The sequence below is a fragment of the Typopeltis vanoorti genome, chromosome 16, assembly GCF_054136105.1.
Source record: "Typopeltis vanoorti isolate ZY-2024b chromosome 16, IOZ_Tvanoo_1.0, whole genome shotgun sequence".
NCBI classification, from domain to species: Eukaryota; Metazoa; Arthropoda; class Arachnida; order Uropygi; family Thelyphonidae; genus Typopeltis; species Typopeltis vanoorti.
In genome coordinates this window covers 73,899,748-73,920,903 of record NC_143564.1, presented here as the reverse complement: position 1 = coordinate 73,920,903, position 21,156 = coordinate 73,899,748, and the positions used below count along the sequence as shown (strand labels likewise).

General features: G+C 34.1%; 1 protein-coding gene across 1 annotated transcript in view; it reads left to right on the top strand.

Annotated features, from left to right (window-relative positions):
- LOC150098132 (E3 ubiquitin-protein ligase arih1-like) overlaps positions 1-21,156 on the top strand; it is a 214,068-nt gene that overhangs the window by 22,247 nt on the left and 170,665 nt on the right. The window contains exons 3-4 of the mRNA XM_090406578.1: positions 1,679-1,766; positions 11,224-11,286. Coding sequence (XP_090262704.1) covers positions 1,679-1,766; positions 11,224-11,286 — 151 coding nt within the window. The remainder of the gene's footprint in view (positions 1-1,678; positions 1,767-11,223; positions 11,287-21,156) is intronic.

Here is a 21,156-nt window from a genome sequence, read left to right as displayed (position 1 = left end):
ATCCACCTATATCTTGGCCTTCCTCTGTGTCTTCCTGCCAACCTGGCAGAGAACACTTGTTTTGCAAATCTTTCCTCTCCCACTCTGTTTAAGTGACCATACCACCTGAGATTAGCTCTCCAACGCATTCCTGGATGCTAACAATATTAAGTTCTTATCTAATATCCTCGTTTTTAATATGACATTGCCACTGATGCCATCTGTTCACCCCTCTAATCTTTCTCAGGACTCTCATATCTGTGGTCTGTAGTCTTTGATTAAATGTTTTACTTCTAATCCAGCTCTCAGATTCATAAGTTAAAACTGATTTGAACACTGTATGTCATCTCATCGGACATTAACATTAATCATCAGACCGCAGACCGTTCATAGGATAAGGTAGTCAGCCCTACGCCTTGGTGTATCCTATGTCCATAATGTTGAGGTCTCAAGGCCAGTTTGCCTGCTTTGCGGGATGAAAAACCCCAGGATAAACATTTATTATTTTTCTAGGCTAACCTCGTGGACACACACTGTATACAGCTAATTTAGAGTTTTGACTAATTTCTCTCTTATTCCATATAAATTTATTCATTTGACTTCTTACCATACCAGCTTTGTTGATCCTGTGTCTATTTCCATATTTAATTTAACATCTTCACTAAAAATCGTGCCTAAGTAGCTGAAATGTTTTACTTGTTCTATAGGTTCTCCATTTACAATGCAGTTGATATTTTTAATGCTTCTGCCTATTTTCATTGTCTTTGTCTTGTTATTGCTGACCTTCATATCATATCTATTACAACAGTTATTCAGTTTAGTTGGGGGAATCTTGCAGACTTGTAGCAGATTTATTTAGAAGTATAGCATCATCCACATAAAGCAAAGAGCTGACATCTCAAATTTTGATATCAGATTTAATACCACTTTCCTTCATAATGTGATCCATATGTACATCCTTGTCTCTGACACCATATTTAACATTAAACCATCTTCCTGTACTTCAATTCTAACTGCTGACTTACAACTCAAATAAAGACTAGGTATTGCTTGATATAATGCCCCACAGACACCATTCAACTAGAGCGTTTTGAATAGCTTCTCTCTTGGCACCCTGTTATATGCTTATTCCAGATCTACAAAACTTAAATACAGATCTTTGTTATATTCCCATGATTTCTTAGTTATATGTCGAAAAGTGAAAATCTGATCCTGACAGCCCTCTATTTGTGCTGAATCCAAGACAAATAGAGGCTGTCACCAATTGTCACCCTTCCACAATCCTTCTCAACCATTTCTCAAGTATACCAGCATAAATCTTACCAGGAAACTCATTAGAGAAATACCTCTATAATTCTCACATTGTTTTATTTCCCTCTTTATATATGCGTGCTATGAGAGCTCTACTCCAATCATCTGGAATTCGTCCCTGTGTCCAAGCTCTCTGAACTATGCAGTGTAGCCACTGTAAAACTTTAAGAAACGCATCAAGAGTCTAAAGATTTGTCCTTAATCACTTGCCACCCATGGCACTGTAGGTCCTGTGACCTTTCATGTGTGTAGCCATGATAAAAATAAATAAAAATAAAATTGTCTTAAGCTATTTATGTAGTGAGCAAAAGCTTGAGAATCAGTTTTCTGCGAGCCATATTGTTCTTTCTTGTTGATTTTTATAATTTTAATCAAATCCTTTTCCTAGATATTATGATGGAGATCCAGAAAGTCTATTTAGAGAAGCACGAATTATTAATCCACGTAGAAGTTCTGCTACTTGTAGATCATTAAAGGTAAGATTTCATGTTGCACATTAGTTTTTTGATTATTTTTTTTATATGCATATTTATGGTTTGTTTCTAAAGCAGACTTATTCCTTAATAAATATGATGTAAGCAAAATAATCAGAAATCAAACCACTTAGGTAAACAAGATAATACTTTTAAGGGCTTTTCAGAATAATAAAATTACTTTAATACAATAAAGTTAACATACACAGCGTGCCCGTTAATTAACGAGACAACAATTATTATTATATCAAAACAAAGAACTATATTTGGAATTGTCGATTACACAGATTCAAAATAATCTCCCTCCAATTCCACACAATGTTTATATCTGTCATACAGGTGTTCGAAGGCACGGTGGAAGTCGTGAACAGGAACCTTCAGTGTCTGGGTCACACTCCGTTGGATGTCCAAATGTCACTGAAGCGGTCCTCTTTCATTTTTATTTTTCATTTTCTTTTATTTTTAACTTAATCAAAACAACACAAATTCATACATACAGGAAAAATTATCACAATGCCTTGCACGAAAGGTAGCACGAATGCAACACTTGTTTGCAGCATTTGGCTGCTGGAATCTACCACACCATTCAGATTGGTTGCAAGCTGTACTGTTGGTAGTACCATTGAAAGGAACCAGAAATTTTATGAAGTTTTAAAACTAAAAGATGATTAAATGTCACTCAAATGATTTTAACTGATAATGAAATTAAGCAATATAACTTTTTTTTCATTTAAATAAAATCTGCAAAAGTTTGAGATCTCCAGACATAGAAAAGACCAAAATGTATATCAGATTTGGTATTCCTTTTAACATATATATAAAATCCATAAAAGTTTGTTCCAGACAGTATGTAGACTATTAAATTAAATCCATACATTTTTTTAAGTTTTGATAAGGGGAAGATGTGTGCCAAATTGAGTGTCCCTGGCTTTATCCTCTAGGCGAAATTCACTAATTTTGTTTGTTGTCTTCAGGTAGTAGGGTCCAACATAAACCCTTATGCTGCTTTAAGTTATAAGAAGTTACTCTGTGACATGTGAGAATTTTTAGTCAAAAAAAAAAAAAAGAGTAGGAAGGAGTTTAACTATCAGATTTATTCATAAAATCGATTCTATATGTTTTTTTTTTTTATGTATTGTGCCTTTTGAGATATGTCAGTCATTACAAATGACTGACATATCTTAAAATGTTAATTATTATTGATTTTGTCATAAAATAGCCAATAAGAGGATAGGATACACATGCATCACTTTAAGCATATTGCAAAGTAATTAATTAATCATGATATGATAACCTAAAATAGATGCCAGAAATTTGCTTATTTCATACCTAATGATGAAATGTGCCGAAAGTTGAGAAAGAATTATTGTAGTTTTTTGCTCACCCCCAACCCCCCCAAATATATACAATAATATATATATATATATATATATATTTAGGATACCAAGTAATTTTATAAACTTTTTTTTTTTAATTTATTCAAAGTAAAAGCACCTTTTAGCAACTTGTATAGGTAAAGTTGATAAGGCTCTGTATTACTAAAAACCTTGGTATTTCAGGGTCTAGCTACTCACTGAGGAGACCTCAAAAAAAAAAAGGTCAAAACCGGTGTGGGTAGTGACCCCCCACCCATAATGAAGTTTATAAAATTACTTGGTATCCTTAATATATATTATCCCAAAGGTAAAAAACTTTTCACAACTTTTCACATATATATATATATATATATATATATATATATATGCACAACAATAAGTTATACTGACGAAGAAATTGAAGCCTTCTATCATGATATATTCCAGCTTCTACAATAAAGGAAAACATCATTTCAGAATTGTAATGGGAGACGTTAATGCTAGAATTGGTATTCAACATTCCGATGAAAGCTCAATGGGAAATTTTGGATATAGCATATGAGATGACAGAGGATCAAGGTTAATAGAATTTGCAGAAAAAGAAAACCTGTATATCATGAATTCCTTCTTCAAGAAAAAAGCACATAGAAAGTGGACATGGGAAAAGTCAAAATGGAAAAAAAACTAGTGAAATTGACTTTATCCTCAGTAATAAGAAAAACATCTAAGACTGCTCTGTTATAAACACCTTCAACATTGGAAGTGACCATCGTATGGTATGCAGTATGATTCAAATAAACTGCTAAAAAGAAAGAAGAAAAATGTTTCAGAAATCAAAGCAAAACATAGATGTACACATTAAAAAAGATATATAAAAAACATCTTATTATAGATGGTAATGCTGATCTATCAGAAAGTAATGACATTATTATCCAAAACCTTTTACAATGTTCACTTGAAATAGCTGGTACCACAGAACAGAAACAAGACAAAATCTCTGAAGAAACAAAGAGAAATGAAACAATCAATTAACCTACAGAATAAAATTGAATACACAGAATTGTACAAAATAATCAGAAAACGTATCACAGAAGAAATAAGAAAATTCAATTGTAAATTTATACAACAAATAATTGAAAACAACCATAGTCTCAAAAAAGCCAAGCAACAATTGATGAACGGCAAACAGATGGTTGCAGTCAGGGCCATCACTAGAGATAGATATGCTATAGCAAAAAGAAGTGAAGAATTCTACTCAATATTATACCAGGATGATGAATTAAATGAAGAAGAAGACAACTACAACACAGCTGAAGTACCACAGATTCTACCAGAAGAAGTTATGCAGTACATCCAAAGCTTCCAAAATGGGAAAGCTGCAAGTGAGGATGGAGTTATAGCTGAACTTCTAAAAACAGGCGGAGAAATAATTTACAAACTCTTAGCAAAACTGTTTACTTTATGCCTGAAGAAAAATGATGTACCAACAACATGGAAGAAGGCTACCCTAATTCTGATACATAAAAAAGGTGAGATAGAAGACTTGATGAACTACTGACCTATCAGTGTACTATGAGTGGTCTACAAAGTGTTTACAAAAGTCTTAGCTAATAGACTTTGTGCGACTCTGGACCTAGCACAACCATAGTGGTAATTGATATTCATTACGGTGTAATGAATATCAGTTACCACTATGTTTTGGTTTTATTGACTATGAGAAAGCCTTTGATTCCCTTAAAACTGGTGCAATACTTAAAGCATTATGAAACCAACAAGTGAAGGAGCCCTACATCAGAAACATCAAATCAGCATACACCAATGCCACAGCAGCAATTTATTTCAATGGAAACATCTCTACCATGGGAATACAGAAAGGTATAAGACAGGGTGACACAATATCTTCAAAATTATTCACAACGTGCCTAGAAGAAATATTCAAACTTCTTGATTGGGAAGGGAAAGGTCTGAAGATAAATGGAAGATATTTAAGCCATTTACGCTTTGCAGATGACATAGTTATCTTTACTTCGACTGCACATGAATTACAAACTCATATCCATGAGCTCCAAATTGCTAGCAGAACAGCAGGCCTAAAGATAAACTTAAAGCAGATCCAAGTTATGTTCAATGGTTATGTCCAACCAGAAATAATAAAAATCAATGATGAGGAAATTAAGCAAGTAGATCATTATTTATACTTAGGACAACAGATATCAATGGAACAAAATATCATGGATGAAATTAAAAGGTGTGTGATGCTTGGGTGGAAAGCATTTGGAAAATTACATTCAATATTCAAAAGCCAACTACCATTATGTCTGAAGAGAAAGGTTTTAAACCAGTGTATTCTTCCTATACTGACATATGGCTGTGAAACATGGACACTGAATGCAATGGAAATTCAAAAATTAAGAACAACACAATTTAGTATGGAAAGAAGTATACTTGGTATCACAAGATTGGATCACAAAAGGAATACTTGGATAAGAAATCAAACCAAAGTCTCTGACATCATAGGAAGAGTGAAACATCTGAAGTGGCAATGGGCTGGGCATATTGCCCGAAGACAAGATCAGCGATGAACAAAAGAAGTACTGGACTGGATTCCACGAGAGGAAAAACGACCACGATGCTGACCTAAATCATGGTGGATTGATGATATCATCAGATTTGCAGGAGTGACATGGAAAAGGAGAGCCATGGACAGAGAGTGTTGGAGTAATCTTGGAAAGGCCTTCATCCAGCAGTGGATCAATAATGGCTGATGATGATATATATATTATTAACGTTGATTCTAAAAATGCAACCTTTTTTTTTTTAATTGTTTTCTCAATTGCTGCTCAGTTAGCAAAGTTTTGGAATCATTCTGAATTCAAAAAACCTAATAATATAGTTAATGCACATGTATTCCTAATGGCTTTAGTTTATTGAGAATTTTTATAATGATTTAGAATGTTTTTTATTCTCAACATTGGAACTAAATATATATATTTTTTTTGCTAAAATAAAGAGCCAAAAAGGCTTCAGTTCGGCGATGCAAAATTATATAATTTATATAATATATTAAGCAAAGTAAATAAAAGCCGAATATATAGACACTTGGGCAGCGCCTATATATTATAAGTAGTCCAGGCTAGGGCAGTTGGTGAATGCCGGGAAGTGTATTCCCATAAGCTCTCTGGTCGACTTATCTTATGAAACTTTCATATTTTCTACATCTGGTTTTGAAATAATACTGGATCTAATATCCACTTTGCTTATGTGATTTTTTTTAAATTTTATTTATTTATTTATTTTTTTTTTAAGATAACTGGGGAAAAGTAAATCTAAGAAAAACTATCTTGTACTGTCAGTTGTTATTACTATAGCAAACACATTATAACAACTTGCTCACCATAATAAATAACAAAACTTCTTCCTGTCATCATCATCATCATCATGAACCATGGGCTCACTGCCCGTTGATGTCTGATGCCTGTTTCACTATCTTCTTCCACCTTTCTTTGTCCAGTGCACAGTGTCGCAGTTTTTGTACACCCATTCCACACCAGTCTTTTATATCGTCTGTCCATTCTCTGTATGGTCTACCTCTTCTGTTTAAACTATCCAAAATACCAAACATAAATGTCTTTATCTTCCGGTCCTCACTCATAGAATGAGTGAGGACTGGATGTGTCCAAATAAGTGCAGTTTCCGTTTTATAATCTTCTGCATTAGATTCTGTTTTGGTTGTATCTTCTGATAGAACTCTTCATTGGTGATTTTCTGTACCCATCCTATTCTTAGAATCTTCCTGTAACAAGTTCTTTCAAATGCCAAAATTCTTTTTCTTGATTCTTTATTTATTACCCACATTTCAGATCCGTACAGTACACCGCTGAAGATGCATGTTTCCAGTACTCTTAGTTTTGTTTGCAGACTGATCACTTTACTTTTCCAGATGGTATCCATGGCCTTCAGATTTGTTCTTCCCTTTGCAATCCTGATCTTTATTTCTTTTTTACAGTCCAAGTCATATGTCAGTTTACTTCCCAAATATTTGAATTGTTCTACATTTTCTATATCAGTTCCATCCACTTGTATCTTTTGTTTCATATTCTTCTCACCAAATACCATTGTCTTTGCTTTTTCCAAGTTCATAACAAGTCCAAATCTCTTCCCTTCCTCGAAAATTTGTTTTTCACTTGGTTAGAGTATAATAAAATTAGTTTAATCCTTTATCCAAGTGTGAGCAAACAAAGTTTGCGCCTGAAAGTATCTTCAGGAATGGGGTTAGGTGGTACAACACCAGGACAACTCATTGCAAAGGTGGAGCAAGATACCAACACTCCTATCTCAGTATCTCCTATAATGCAAAACACATCTCCTTGCGGATATGTCTAATGTTATGCATTAAGGGAAGGGCCACTACCCAGACTAGTTTAGACTTTTATTGAGGTCTCTTCAGTGGGAGCCAGGCCCAAGTGGAGATACCAGGCAGAAGCATTAGCAGGTCATCTCTACCTATAGGAGTTGCCAAATGGTGTGTCACCCTTTTTTAATAAATTACTCTGGATTTAGAGAAAGATGTTGAAAATTTGTTTTTCACTTGGTTGGGCCTGGCTCCCACTGAAGAGACCTCAATAAAAGTCGAAACTAGTCTGGGTAGTGGCCCTTCCCTTAATGCATAACATTAGACATATCCGCAAGGAGATGTGTTTTGCATTATAGGAGATAGGAGTGTTGGTAGCTTGCTCCACCTTTGCAACGAGTTGTCCTGGTGTTGTACCACCTTACCCCATTCCTGAAGATACTTTCAGGCGCAAACTTTGTTTGCTCACACTTGGATAAAGGATTAAACTAATTTTATTATTATCTTCCCTTCCTCATTTAACAGTTTCAGTGTTTTTTTGTAGTTCTCTTTCGTCTTCAATAATAACAATGTCATCTCCAAATCTGAGATTGTTAGTTCTCATTCCATGTACAGATATTCCTTTGGCATCTTCCTTCAATTTGTCCATTGCTCTTTCTAAATGTACGATGAAAATGCTTGGTGATATTGGGTCTCCCTGTCTAGTACCTCTACTTGTTTTAAACCATTTCCCCAAATCATCACCTATTCTAACTGCTGCAACTGCATTCTGATAAACATCTTTTAAATATAGCTATTAGTTTTTTATCAATTCCATAGGATTCCAGAACTGCTAATGTCACTTTCTGGTCAATACTGTCAAATGCTTTCTGAAAATCAATAAAGCAAGTATATATGTTTTTGTTTTTTCTCCTAGCTTTCTTTGCTATTAACCTCATTGTCAAATTCTGTTGAATTGTAGTTCTATCCTTCCTAAATCCTGTTTGCTCATCTGCAAGGTATGCTTCCAATTGTGTTCTCAATCTTTCTGCCAATATGATCATCACTTTACCAAGGTGACTTATCAAGGCAATTGTTCTATAATTTTTACATTCTAGCTTATTTCCTTTCTTGTATAATGTTACTAATATTGATTTCACCCACTCCTCTGGCATTTTCTCTTCTTTCCATACCATATTACATAGTTGGTGCATTTCTGTAACCATGCTTTCACCACCATATTTAATCATTTCTCCAGTAATGTTATCGTTACCAGGACTCTTGTTGTGTTTTAGCCCTCTTATTGCATTTTCTACCTCTCCTCTTAAAATGTCCATATCATGCTCATTACCTGGTGGTGATATCTGCTTCAATTCTTCAGTCAGTTTCCCAATGCTATCTGAATCTAGTTTTTCTTCATATAACTCACTACAGTATCTTGTCCACTGCTGTACAATTTTTTTCTTTATTCGTCAATACTTTGCCTTTTTTCATCTTTAATTGTGGTCTATTTTGGTTGCCACTTTCTATTAATGGTTCTGATCATTTTGTATATCTCCCTTGTTTTATGCTCTCCATAGTACTGTTCTATATTGTTGCATTGGGTTTCTAACCATTTCATCTTATCCATTCTGACTGCTTTTTTCACCTCATTACACTTTCTTCTATGTGTTCTGATATATCCCTTCTTATCTTCAACATTCTTTTCGCCTGTACTAACTTCATTGTTTCTTGTGTAATCCATTTCTTCTTGATCTTCTCTTCTTCTGGTGCTGTTCTTCTTCCTATCAGATGCACTTTAACACAATAGTATTCTAAAGGACATTCACAATTTCAAACTATCTACTGTAACAAACTGTTCCTGTGGTTACTACAAGTTCAATGTGATGTGAATGTCAACCGGTATCTGAAAATATTTCTTCTTTACTATCAGTCATCACAATATTAAAAAAAAATTACTTTGTAAACTGTTAATAATTTATAGGCTATAATTCACTGCAAGAGAAATTAAAACTTCATGACAGATTACTGTTTATTATGGGTCTCAAGGGTATGTTCTGTTTGTGTATTGTTGATAACCCACAAATCTAGGGAGGTCTAAGATTATATGGTTTAAGTTTTTGAATAGTTTCAGGAAGTCAGGAAACAATACAGCTGTGTCTAATAATTTTTTGAGAGGCTTTTTTTTTCTGTGTTTAGATAGGGTCAATTAGTCGATCAATCTCTGATTAAGATTAATATTTTTTTGATCATATTCAGAATGACGAAGTATTACGGTACCATTACTCTTATCTGATGTAGTGATGGTAATGTTCTGGCTCTGGTGTAGTTTTTTAAGTGCATCAGTTCTGCATAGGATAAGTTTCTTTTTTTAAAGAATCTTTGCTGACTTTAAAATGCTGGATATTATTGGTCATATGGGACAGGAGGCTGTAGATGCTATGTTCTATACTTGCTGTAATTTGCAGGCTTGGTGTTTTCTCTGGAGTATGGCTGAGACTGAGGACTTTGATAGCTTCTTGCTTGAGCTGAAATGACAACTTGTTAATTACCACATGTTCTGGAGGTAACTGCTTCAGCTTATTTTATCTTTTTGAATAAATTATTAAACTTTTGGATATAGTGGGACTTCACTTTTTGAAATTCTTCTTGTTCTGAAGTGTTGGAGACATTTGAGTGAATGTCTCCAACAAAAGAAAGCTCATCATACCAAGCAGCTTGTGTAGTGCTTGAATAGTGCTGTAGGTGTTGGCCAACATGTTGCATATGGTGTTGAGTTGCTCTTGTAAAAGAATGAAGCGGGGATTACAACAGAGACAGAGAGCTTTGGGAGACTTAAACTTAGGCTTGATTTTTACACAAGTAGGAATTACCAAAAATTAGCTACTCTTATCCACTCACCTGAAAATCTTCTCCACCATCTGAACCACTCTTGGGTCTACAGTATGCCTTGCTCCTGCAAACTTAAATACTTCAGACAGAAAGGAAGAACTTCTAATATCTGTCTAGAAGAACACCAGAAATATATCCTTCACCTGCACTAAAGTCATTCTGCACCAGCAACCCATGCTATGAATAAAGATCAGTGGATCCAGTGGGAGAAAAACCTTCAAATGACGGAAACCGATTTAAATCGGGGTGACTGTTTCTGGAATCCACCACAGCACTACAGTGTTCCCCTGACTTAAATAAATTCGATTGTAACCCATTGCTGAAAAATTGGAAGACCATCATTTTGAGACCTTCAGCAAGTGTCCATCACCCCCGCTTCCCAAATAGAGGGCACGTTAGTACTGTAGGAGGCTTTTACAATCAGTCTGTGTTTGTCTTTCTACAAGCATGTCTATGTGCACTTACTTATTATACTTCTTTGTGCCTAATTGTTACCACCCCCACCACCACTGCTACTACTACTTACTTATCCTCTTTGTGCCTCATGGCACATAAGGCCAAGATCCATATCTTCCAGATAACTTTGTCTTGAGTAACCAGTTTAGCTTCTCTCCAACTCTTCCAGCTAACTATTCTTTCCTTTTTCTGTCATTCTCTGCCAAGTTAATTGTATCCAATTGACCAAGGCAAAATATTGACTTATTAATCTAATTAGCTAAATAAATTTAGTTAATTATTAACTATAGAGATTGAGATCTGTTTTTCCACCAAACAGTGATATGCAACTGCATTAGTAATAATTTTTGAATCTCCAGATTTGAAGATGTTTAAAATTGAATAATTAATTTTTATTCTATATTTTTTTTTTTTTTCTTCTTTACAGCGAACATTTGGTACTACTGGATTAGAAGTGTGTGAAATTTGTTTTCGAGAACTTCCACAAATGGTAAATATTTTATTTTTAAATGTTTCGGTTATTTCTTATTTATTGAAAGCTTCATTTTATTATATTGGTAATCATTTTCCTGGTACACACCTACTGGCCACTGAATGAGAAACCTTTATGTAGATGTACATAAACATCACTTACGCAATGTGTATGCAAAATACTTGTTCATGTGCATCACTATGTTTGTTCTAAGCAACTATTTAAGAATGCTGCTGTCAGTAATTGTCAATAGTGTTGATCTCAATAGGAAAAACAAATGATCATTTGGAGTTTGATAAAGGACTTATTGTGATTGCTCATCTGCCTTAAGCTAGGATTTCGGAAACAGCAGAGCTGACTACATATATAATACAGACATATATTATTATAATATTTATTGTATTTATATTCAATACAAAACATACACAGTGAATATTGCAAAAATCAAATGTAAATATTACATTTTTAGCATCTTACATGCTAAAAATGTAATATTTTGTGGCACACTTAGTCTTTAAACATTTTAAATTTGTTTTCATTATTTCATGGCCCCCTCAGTAAAACTAACGACCCCCAAGGGGGCCACAGCCCACAGTTTGGGAAGCGCTGTCATAAAGATTTCAAGGTTAAGATATCTGATTATGGAAAATGAAATTTTATATACACATGTTAATTTCCACAGAAATGATGCGTTATATAAATCGCGTTATGCGAGACTCAGATCACATAGAAAAAGTAGGGTTATGTTCCAAAATCGTTTTTTTTTTATTATATAAACAACAATGACATATCAACAAAAAAAAATATTTTTATTTAATTCAGGTAATTCATGTAAGTTAAGAAAACATATAAACTATGAAACAAATACATAGTATAAACTTATATAAAACTTACAAATTGTACATAAACTTCATTGCACATAATGCATAAATGTTTTAGGCAAAATAAAGTGCTTAATTTAATAGTCATCACTGTCTTCGAAATGAACATTTCTTAGATGTTCTTTATTTATGAGTGGCCGGACATCATCATCACTTGAAATCTCTTGGACATCATTTGTATAATTCTCATTGCATACTTCGGCTGGTTTAGTTCTCAAGAAGTCAGTAATAAGACCTTGCTTACCACTGCAATTTTTTATTAAGTTCATAATATGGATCTTAACAAATATCCAATTGCCTCGTGAATTTTCCACAGCACTCCATTGATGGTTCGTAAAATAACTTCCTAACTTTCTTGCCAAGTCAATCCTTCTGCTAATTTCTTTAAACTGAATTCTCTAATGAATTCATTGCAATCAGAATCTTTGGCAGAACTTTCCCTGCTATTTGGTTCGAAGTCACCTATTAATTGTATCAGTTCCTCCTAATTTAAATCTATTTCCCCGTCAGTTAATTCACTAATTTCGTTTTCAATCTTATTGCAAAAACCCTCTAAGTGGCCATTACTAAAATATTTACATAAAAAAGCATTACATATTGTATGTAACTCACCAGAAAATAAAGTGCTCGGCTTGAGATTAACACACTTATGATTTTTAATGTGCTTTTCTGGCAGAAAACGAAGACAACTTTCAACAATAAACACTTCATACGGTAAACAATTGACGTACATGCGCTAAAGGATATTTCCCCCTAATATAAATTCACTACTTATAACTACATGCGTGATACAGGTTGACGCAAATTTAGCAAAGATAAAATTTGATTTTTAAGTTGCATGGTGAAAAATATCACCAACAATATCAAATTCCTGCCATGTACCCTCAAGGGGTGTACAGGATATGATAGTAATACATGAAAAATTTACATCATTACTAACTAACTATCTACAATTTTACTCCAAATCAGTCTGTTACTTGTCAAAACTCCAACATTACTAGATTTTATATTTCTATTGTCTAAGGCACTTTGTACCGTATCAATCCACCTATATCTTGATCTTCCTCTGGGTCGTTTTGCTGTCAACCTTGCAGAGAACACTTGTTTTGCTAATCTTTCTTTGCCATTTTTGTTTAAGTGACCATACCACCTGAGATTAGCTCTGCTAACGCATGCCTGGATGCTGACAATGTCAAGTTCTTTCCTAATATCCTTGTTTTTAATATGATATTGGCAATGATGCCATCTGTTCACGCCTATAATCTTTCTCAGGACTCTCATATCTACGGTCTCTAGTCTTTGGTCAAGTGTTTTACTTCTGACCCAGCTCTCAGATCCATAAGTTAAAACTGGTTTGAACACTGTCTTGTATACAACTAATTTAGTGTTCCGACTAATTTCTCTCTTATTCCATATGAATTTATTCAATTGACTTCCCACCATACCAGCTTTGCTGATTCTGTTGTCAATTTCTATATTTAATTTACCATCTTCAGTAAAAATCATGCCTAAGTACCTGAAATGTTTCACTTGTTCCACAGGTTCTCCATTCACAATACACTTGACATTTTCAATGAGTCTGCCTATTTTCATTGTATTTGTCTTTTTATTGCTGACCTTCATACCATATCTATTACAACAGTTATTCAATTTAGTCAGAGAATCTTGCATACTTGTAGTGGATTTATTTAGAAGTATAACATCATCTGCATAAAGGAAATAGCTGACATTAACATCTCCAATTTTGATATCATGTTTAATACCACTTTCCTTCATAATGTGATCCATGTAGATAATGAATAACAGAGGGGATAATGTACATTCTTGTCTCACACCAGATTTAACATTAAACCATCTTCCTGTACTTCCTTCAATTCTAACTGCTGACTTACAACTCATATTAAGACTAAGTATTGCTTGATATAATTGAATGACACCATATAACTGTAGCGTATTGAATAGCCTCTCTCTCTCTCTCTGTCTTGGCGCCTTGTCATATGCCTTTTCAAAATCGACAAAACTTAAATACAGATCGTTGTTATATTCCCATGATTTCTCCACTATTTGTCGTAAAGTGAAGATCTCATCCTGACATCTTCTATTTCACCTGAATCCAGCTTGTTTTTCACCAAGCTTTTCTTATATAATTCTTCTCAATAGGGATATACGTCTGTAATTCTCACATTCAGTTTTATTTTGCTTTTTATATATGGGTACTATGAGAGCTCTACTCCAATCATCGGGGAATTCGTCCCTCTGCACAGGCATTCTGAACTACGCAGTGCAGCCACTGTAAGACTTTTATACCACCATACTTCAGCTTTTTGGTCGAATATCATCTACTCCTGCTGCTTTTCCACATTTCAAGCCTTTGATGGCTTTTTCTACTTCAAGTATGGATATGGATTCCTGACTGCATGCCTGGTCAGTGTTTTTTATCACTGTGCTGTCATCACTGCTTGTTTCATTTAGTAAATTTTCAAAGTAATTACTCCATACTTCAAGGATATCTCTTTCTCCTATTTTCATGTCACCTTTATCATCTCTAACTCCTTTTACAGCAATCTTTCCTCCATTCCTAAGCTTCTTCAACAACCTCCAGAATATTTTGCCACCTTCTTGATATTTATTTTCTATATTCTTGCCAAAGTTCTCCCATGACTTTTGTTTAGCTAGTTTTACACACTGTTTAGCTTTCTTACATTTGTCTCTGTACTCTCTAAGAGCACAAGCTAACTTATTTGCCAGGAACTTTTGATATGCTTTCTTCTTTTCCTTCATTGCCTCTTTAACTTCCTGTGTCCACCATGGGGTTCTAATTTTTCTATCCTTGCAGAGAACTTCGCCACATGCCTCTCTAGCTGAATCAATCAGAGTTTTCTTCAAGGCTTGCCACTGAATCTCCAAGGTTTGGTTCCTGTTCTCAAACTCTTTCATTTTTCCTTCAATAATCTTTGTGTATTTTAGTCTACAGTTCACATCTGAGAGTTGCTCAACTTTTATTCGCTTTAAAACTTTCTTACATGTTATTCTTTTCAATATGAAATTCAATTTTATCCTGCTCAAGACTAAATAGTGATTACTTCCAATTTCAAATCCTCTGTACATTCTGGTGCCCTGCACCAGGGAGAAAACATCACTATCAACAATAACATAGTCAATGAGACTTTTCTTATTCTTTGCCTCTTCTCTTCATGTGAATTTGTGTACATTTTTATGTTGGAACATGGTGTTAGTAATAACCAGTCTATGTCCTGAGCAGAAATACAAAAAGTATTTGCCATTATTATTAGCTTTGCTCTTTTCTCCAAATTTTCCCAAAACATTTTTGTATGTCTGACAATCACTTCCTACTCTGCTATTTAGATCCCCAACAAAGACCAACTTTTCCTTTTTCATTGTATCAGTAGCTTTCTCTAGAACCTCAAAAAATTCCTCCACTTCTACCTTAATAGAACCTTCTGTGAGACCATAGGCACAAATAATTCTCATTGTCCAGTTCTCCATTCCGATATTTGCCCAAATCACTCTACTTAACACTGCCTGCCATTCAAGAAGATTAGCCTCGTATTTTGTGTTGAATACTATGGCTACTCCTTCTTTTCCTTGATTGTCATTGCCTGAATATAACATTTTGTATTTATTGCTCAGAATGATCTCACCAGATTTTGTCTTTTTTGTTTCAGGGTTAGTATAGTTTGTAGACCCTGTTTTTATTGAAACCGTGTTATATGAAAACCGTGTTGAACAAGGGTTACTGCAATTTGTAGACCTTGTTATTTCAAAACCGCATTGTATAAGTACCGTGTTATGTGAGGGTTACCTGTATTCTTATTTGAATGTTCATCTTTCTTGTTATATATGACTTCCATTTGTGAAAGTTTAGTTGAAATGCTGTGTTGATATAGACTTATCCATAATCATAAAAAAAAAAAGCATGGGTTGGGGGAAGTGATAAATTGATAATATGGAACATAGTTATCAGATTAAAAACAAAAAGGATACAAATTCAAGCAAACAATGACTAGTGATCAAGTCTGAGACAAAACAACATGTCGTATAATAGTATGCAACATAAAATCAAAACTACCCTAAAATATTCACATGGCTATCATATGTATAGTATGATAACATCTATATTCTGCTAACTTTTCCTTTGCGTTTTGTTATTATTGTTGTTTACAGAAAAAAAAAAAAAAAAAGACTTGATGGGTATTTAAATACTTCCTCAAGCAAGAACCATCTCTGGATCCCAAAATGCTGTTTTGTCATCTGAAAGGCATCTATCATATAAAAAAATCAAAGTTCATTAATTGTTAATTGTACTAGTTAAATTTAGTAGTTACCAAATTACCAATCAAACAAATAATTCCTTATCACAATTATAATATGAAAAATGCTTACCACAAAAGCAGTCACAAAACATAGACTTATCATTTGAAATAGCATTTATGTGAAAATCAAACTTATTATTATTATTTAAGTATCTCCATGGAGTCAGAAGACTCATTGTGGAAATCCATTATTCGTCTAATAATAACACTGAGTAGCCATTTCCCTTAACCAACTCCATTCTTATTTTATAAAAAAAATCATTGAATTACAAAAGCAAGACCTACCCTTCACAAAACCATGTTCCTTTATAAAGTATCATATTCCTATCCACCTAGTCCTCCTGAATTCTGTGTTTTATCAATTTCTCCAATACCTTAACCACCACTCCTGTATTACTGACCAGCATGTAATTTGCTATTTCTGTCTCAGAGCCTCTTTTATGCAGTGGGACTATTTTGCCTTATTTCCACTCCATTGTCACTTTCCCAGTACTGCAGCTCAAATTAACCAGTTTGGTCAGAGAAACTGATAATTCCCTTGCACATTCTTGTAATACACAGGCTGATGTACCATCTAATCCTATAGCTATGTTTGCTTTGAGATTCAATATTTCAAGCTTCTGAATTTCTTCAACTTGTATTCCCATATCAGTCAATGTCACATATGGCATTGCAATGTTGCCACTGAGATGGTACACCCCTGTGCAAAATGCTCACTTAGTAATTGAATTATTTGGTTTGGTTCTATTACCTCCCACCATCAGTACCTTTTAAAATCATCCTTCCATAGTCACCTCTCCTTTTATTTGCCAGATAGCAAAACAGCTTTAGGATTTCTTTTTGCTTCATCAGCTTTCATAAGTATCTTTGGCTTTCCTTTCCATACAGGTCACCTTCCTTGCCTATACCTTGTACTGTTCATGGGCATGCTGATCACCTTTTCTTTATATTCCCTCCATAACTATTTCTTTTTCTGATACTCCTGCTGACTTCATCCATCTAACTCCTACCTGATTTTTCTCCAGACTTTTGGATGTACACACTACTATTACTGTCTTTCTCATCAAAATTCTTCTGCCTTGTGACTATTGGCACTCTTTCCTGTCAGTTATCATGTATCGTGGTACATTAATAATTGTTATGTCTCTAATTTGAATTCTTATTTTATTTATTTATTTATTTATTTTTTAAATTTTCAGAAGCAGTAAATGCCTCCATTTACTTTGTATACAAACTCTAAAATATTAGTTGTTATATTGTTTCTTATAACATGATTTTTAATATGGTTTTGCTCCTGTTTTAGCCATTTGTTTACTTCCCTAATTTTCTTCAGCTCTTATATCTGTGGTTTCTGGTTTTTGATTGATAATTTTATTTTCTGAACTGTGTTATTTGTTTGAGTATTGTCTTATCTTAAATATGCTTATTTTGTGTTTTGCTTGATTTATCTTGTTCCATATTTAATTTATTGAAATATCCCCCCACATACTAGCCTTGCTTATGCTTTTTTTAAAATTAAGATACATATCACTTTCATGTGCTATGTGAACGGCCTTGGCCCAGAGTTTGATATGACGACCACTAGATGCCACTACTACCGCCCAAATAGCCGCTACACTTAGTTAATGAGAAGATGGCATCTAGTCAACAGAAGACATTTTGTGTTCTCAAATTTAGCAAGACTGAGTCCATAATTACAGTGCAGCTTGCGTTTAGACGATGCTACGGAATTGACCACTGGACAAAAACATTCATTGTTGGTATCGACAATTTCAAACAGGGTGTTTATACAAGGGAAAGAGCCCTGGACGACCATGCACCTCAGAGGAGAATGTGCAACGAATTCAAGAGGCTTTACAGCAAAACCCATGCAAGTCCACTAGTTGTGCTAGCCGGGAACTTACCATTCCTCGTGTGACTGTTTGGCGTGTGTTACGACGACCTTTGCTTATGAAGCCATACAGATTGCAACTGGTGCAAGCTCTTCGTGTAGGTGACATAAAAAAAAAAAGAACAGATTTTTGTGCTAATCTGTTAGAGGACATGGAGGACGACACCTTCCTACAAGGTTGATGGTTGATTTTTAGTGATGAAGCAACCTTTCATCTAAGCGGTAAAGTTTTGCGCCACAATGTTCGCATATAGGGACTTGAGAATCCACATGAAATACAACATGAACGTGATTCACCAAAACTTAATGTTTTTTGCACGGTTTCTGTTAGAAAGGTTTATGGCCCTTTCTTTTTTGAGGAAGACACTATTACGGGAAACTCCTATCTTGAAATGCTGTAGGACTAGCTACTTCCACAGCTGAATGAAGAATCTGAAGATTACATTTTTCAGCAAGACGGAGCACCTCCACATTGGAACCTCCAAGTTCGGTTTCTAAATGAAACATTGCCTCAGTGTTGGATTGGACGCACGGGATCCCACGACTTGGCACTACACTCTTGGCCTCCAAAATCTCCAGACATCACACCTTGTGACTTCTTTTTATGGGGATACGTAAAAGACTGTGTTTATGTTCCTCCATTACCTGCTGACTTGGATGAGCTCAGGACCAGAATCACAGCTGCAATAAATTCTGTGACAGAAGACACTCTCAGACGCATTTGGGATGAATTCAGCTATCGGCTTGATGTTGTCCATGCAGCAGGTGGGGGGCACATTGAGCATTTGTAATTGTGGTGAGTGAAACTTTGGGCCTTACTTCATACTTAGTAATTTATTTTGTAACTGTACCACATTTTCATTATTAAATATAATTATTTGAAATCAGGTCATTCTTTTTAAAACACCCTGTATATCATTTTCTGTCAACTAGGTCTCACTGATACCTAGAATTTTTGGCCAAGTCAAGCTGCCCAATACCAAAAACTCCTTTTCCTTATTCCTGATACTACTTTCTTGCATGTACATGTATTTCAACATCCTTTGTGCTCACAATTACTCTTGTCTAATGTTATTACCAACTCAATCAAATCGAAAATCAGTGAAATCGCTTTCAGCATTGCATAATCATTTCTGTACCCATGCTCATTTATCACAAGAATGGCCAGACACTTGCTTGATTGCATCCCTCTAATATCTCTAGTTTCCATGATTTTGCACTGCACTTCCAAACTTTCATTAAACAACACTTTCTCTAAACATCTAATTCCAAAACTATGAACTGCACACCATTCCTCCTGTACAATCTTTTCATTAGCAATCATGGACCTTCTTCTGAACTCAATCCTATCATACTGAGGCAACAGACTTGCAATTTTTACTTCTTTACCCTGCATTTTTTCTTCTTTCAACACTCTTTCATATCTTCTCACACTGCATATTTCTCCCCTTTCAAATCATGTTTTTTTGCCATAACAATCATCTCTTTCACTTCACCTCACTCTGTTTATTCAACTGAAACTAATTGATGAAATATTTTCATGAAAGCTAATGAAGTTTTGTCCCCCCTTTCAAATAAAAAGTTGCCTAGTAAAGTTATGTTTTGTAATTCCTGAGCTTTGTTGTTATATTTATTAGGATTTCAGCTAACCAAAGTCACTTTCATTAACAAGCTTCTTAGTCTAAATAAATCACTGTTCAATTGTTGATATGGTTCTGTTTTTGCAATTAACATAACAGATAGTCTTTTTCATTTATAAAGTGAATTCAGTTACTGAAGTGTTTCTCCATGGAGGTAATGAAATATATTTTATTTTGGAAATGGCAGAGAATTACACAAGTACCAGGTTGGCATAATTGATGTTGCCAAATAAGACAAAAACAGGTGAGATTCTTTAAAATATCAAATAGAAGATGTTGTATTTAGATGATAATAATCAGGGAAAGGAAGGAGTAGCTATAGGATTTAACACTTAAACATAAGGATAATCTACTAGAATGGCAGGTGATGTAAGTGAAGCGATGTTGGTAAACATTAAAAGTGGAAAATATGTTTCAGTAAGGAAATACTGTGAGTAGACATAATTAAAATTATAATAATGGAATTAACTCACGTAAAATATTATTTATTAGTAGAATTTTTGCCTGAGTATCACAGGCATCTTCAGTAAGTGTATAAAGCTAATTAAACAATAACTGACAATTCCAAAAGGCGCCACCTAAGTAGCTAATGTAAGATAACTAAAAAAATTCAATAAATTTTCCAACTTATTAAAAAAAATAAAGGAAATATATATATATATATATATATATATATATATATATATATATCCTTATATATACAATTAAAAAAAAGGTTTGCCTGTGATACTCAAGCAAAAATTCTACTAATAAATAACATTTTACATGAGTCAATTCCATTATTATAATTTTAATTAAAAGTGGAAAATGGCAGTTATTTTGTATAGCAAGACCTGTAGAGTTTCCTTAATTAAACATTCACATATGTGCCACAGTAAAAAATAATATTTATTTTATGAATATTTCATCTTCATATTGGAAGACATCATCAGTGAGAGTGAAGAACAGTGTAAGGAATTTGAACAAAAAAAAAAAAACAGTACAGTGCATGTGCCAAATTTGAATCCCACTGTACAAGGTTGTGCATTTGTTAAATTAAAACTGTTGAACTGAAATGATAATTCATTACATTAATTATTATATTATAATAAAAGTATAACCATTTCCCAAACTTTTGGAGTGGTAAGGCAGTTGTTTCAGTT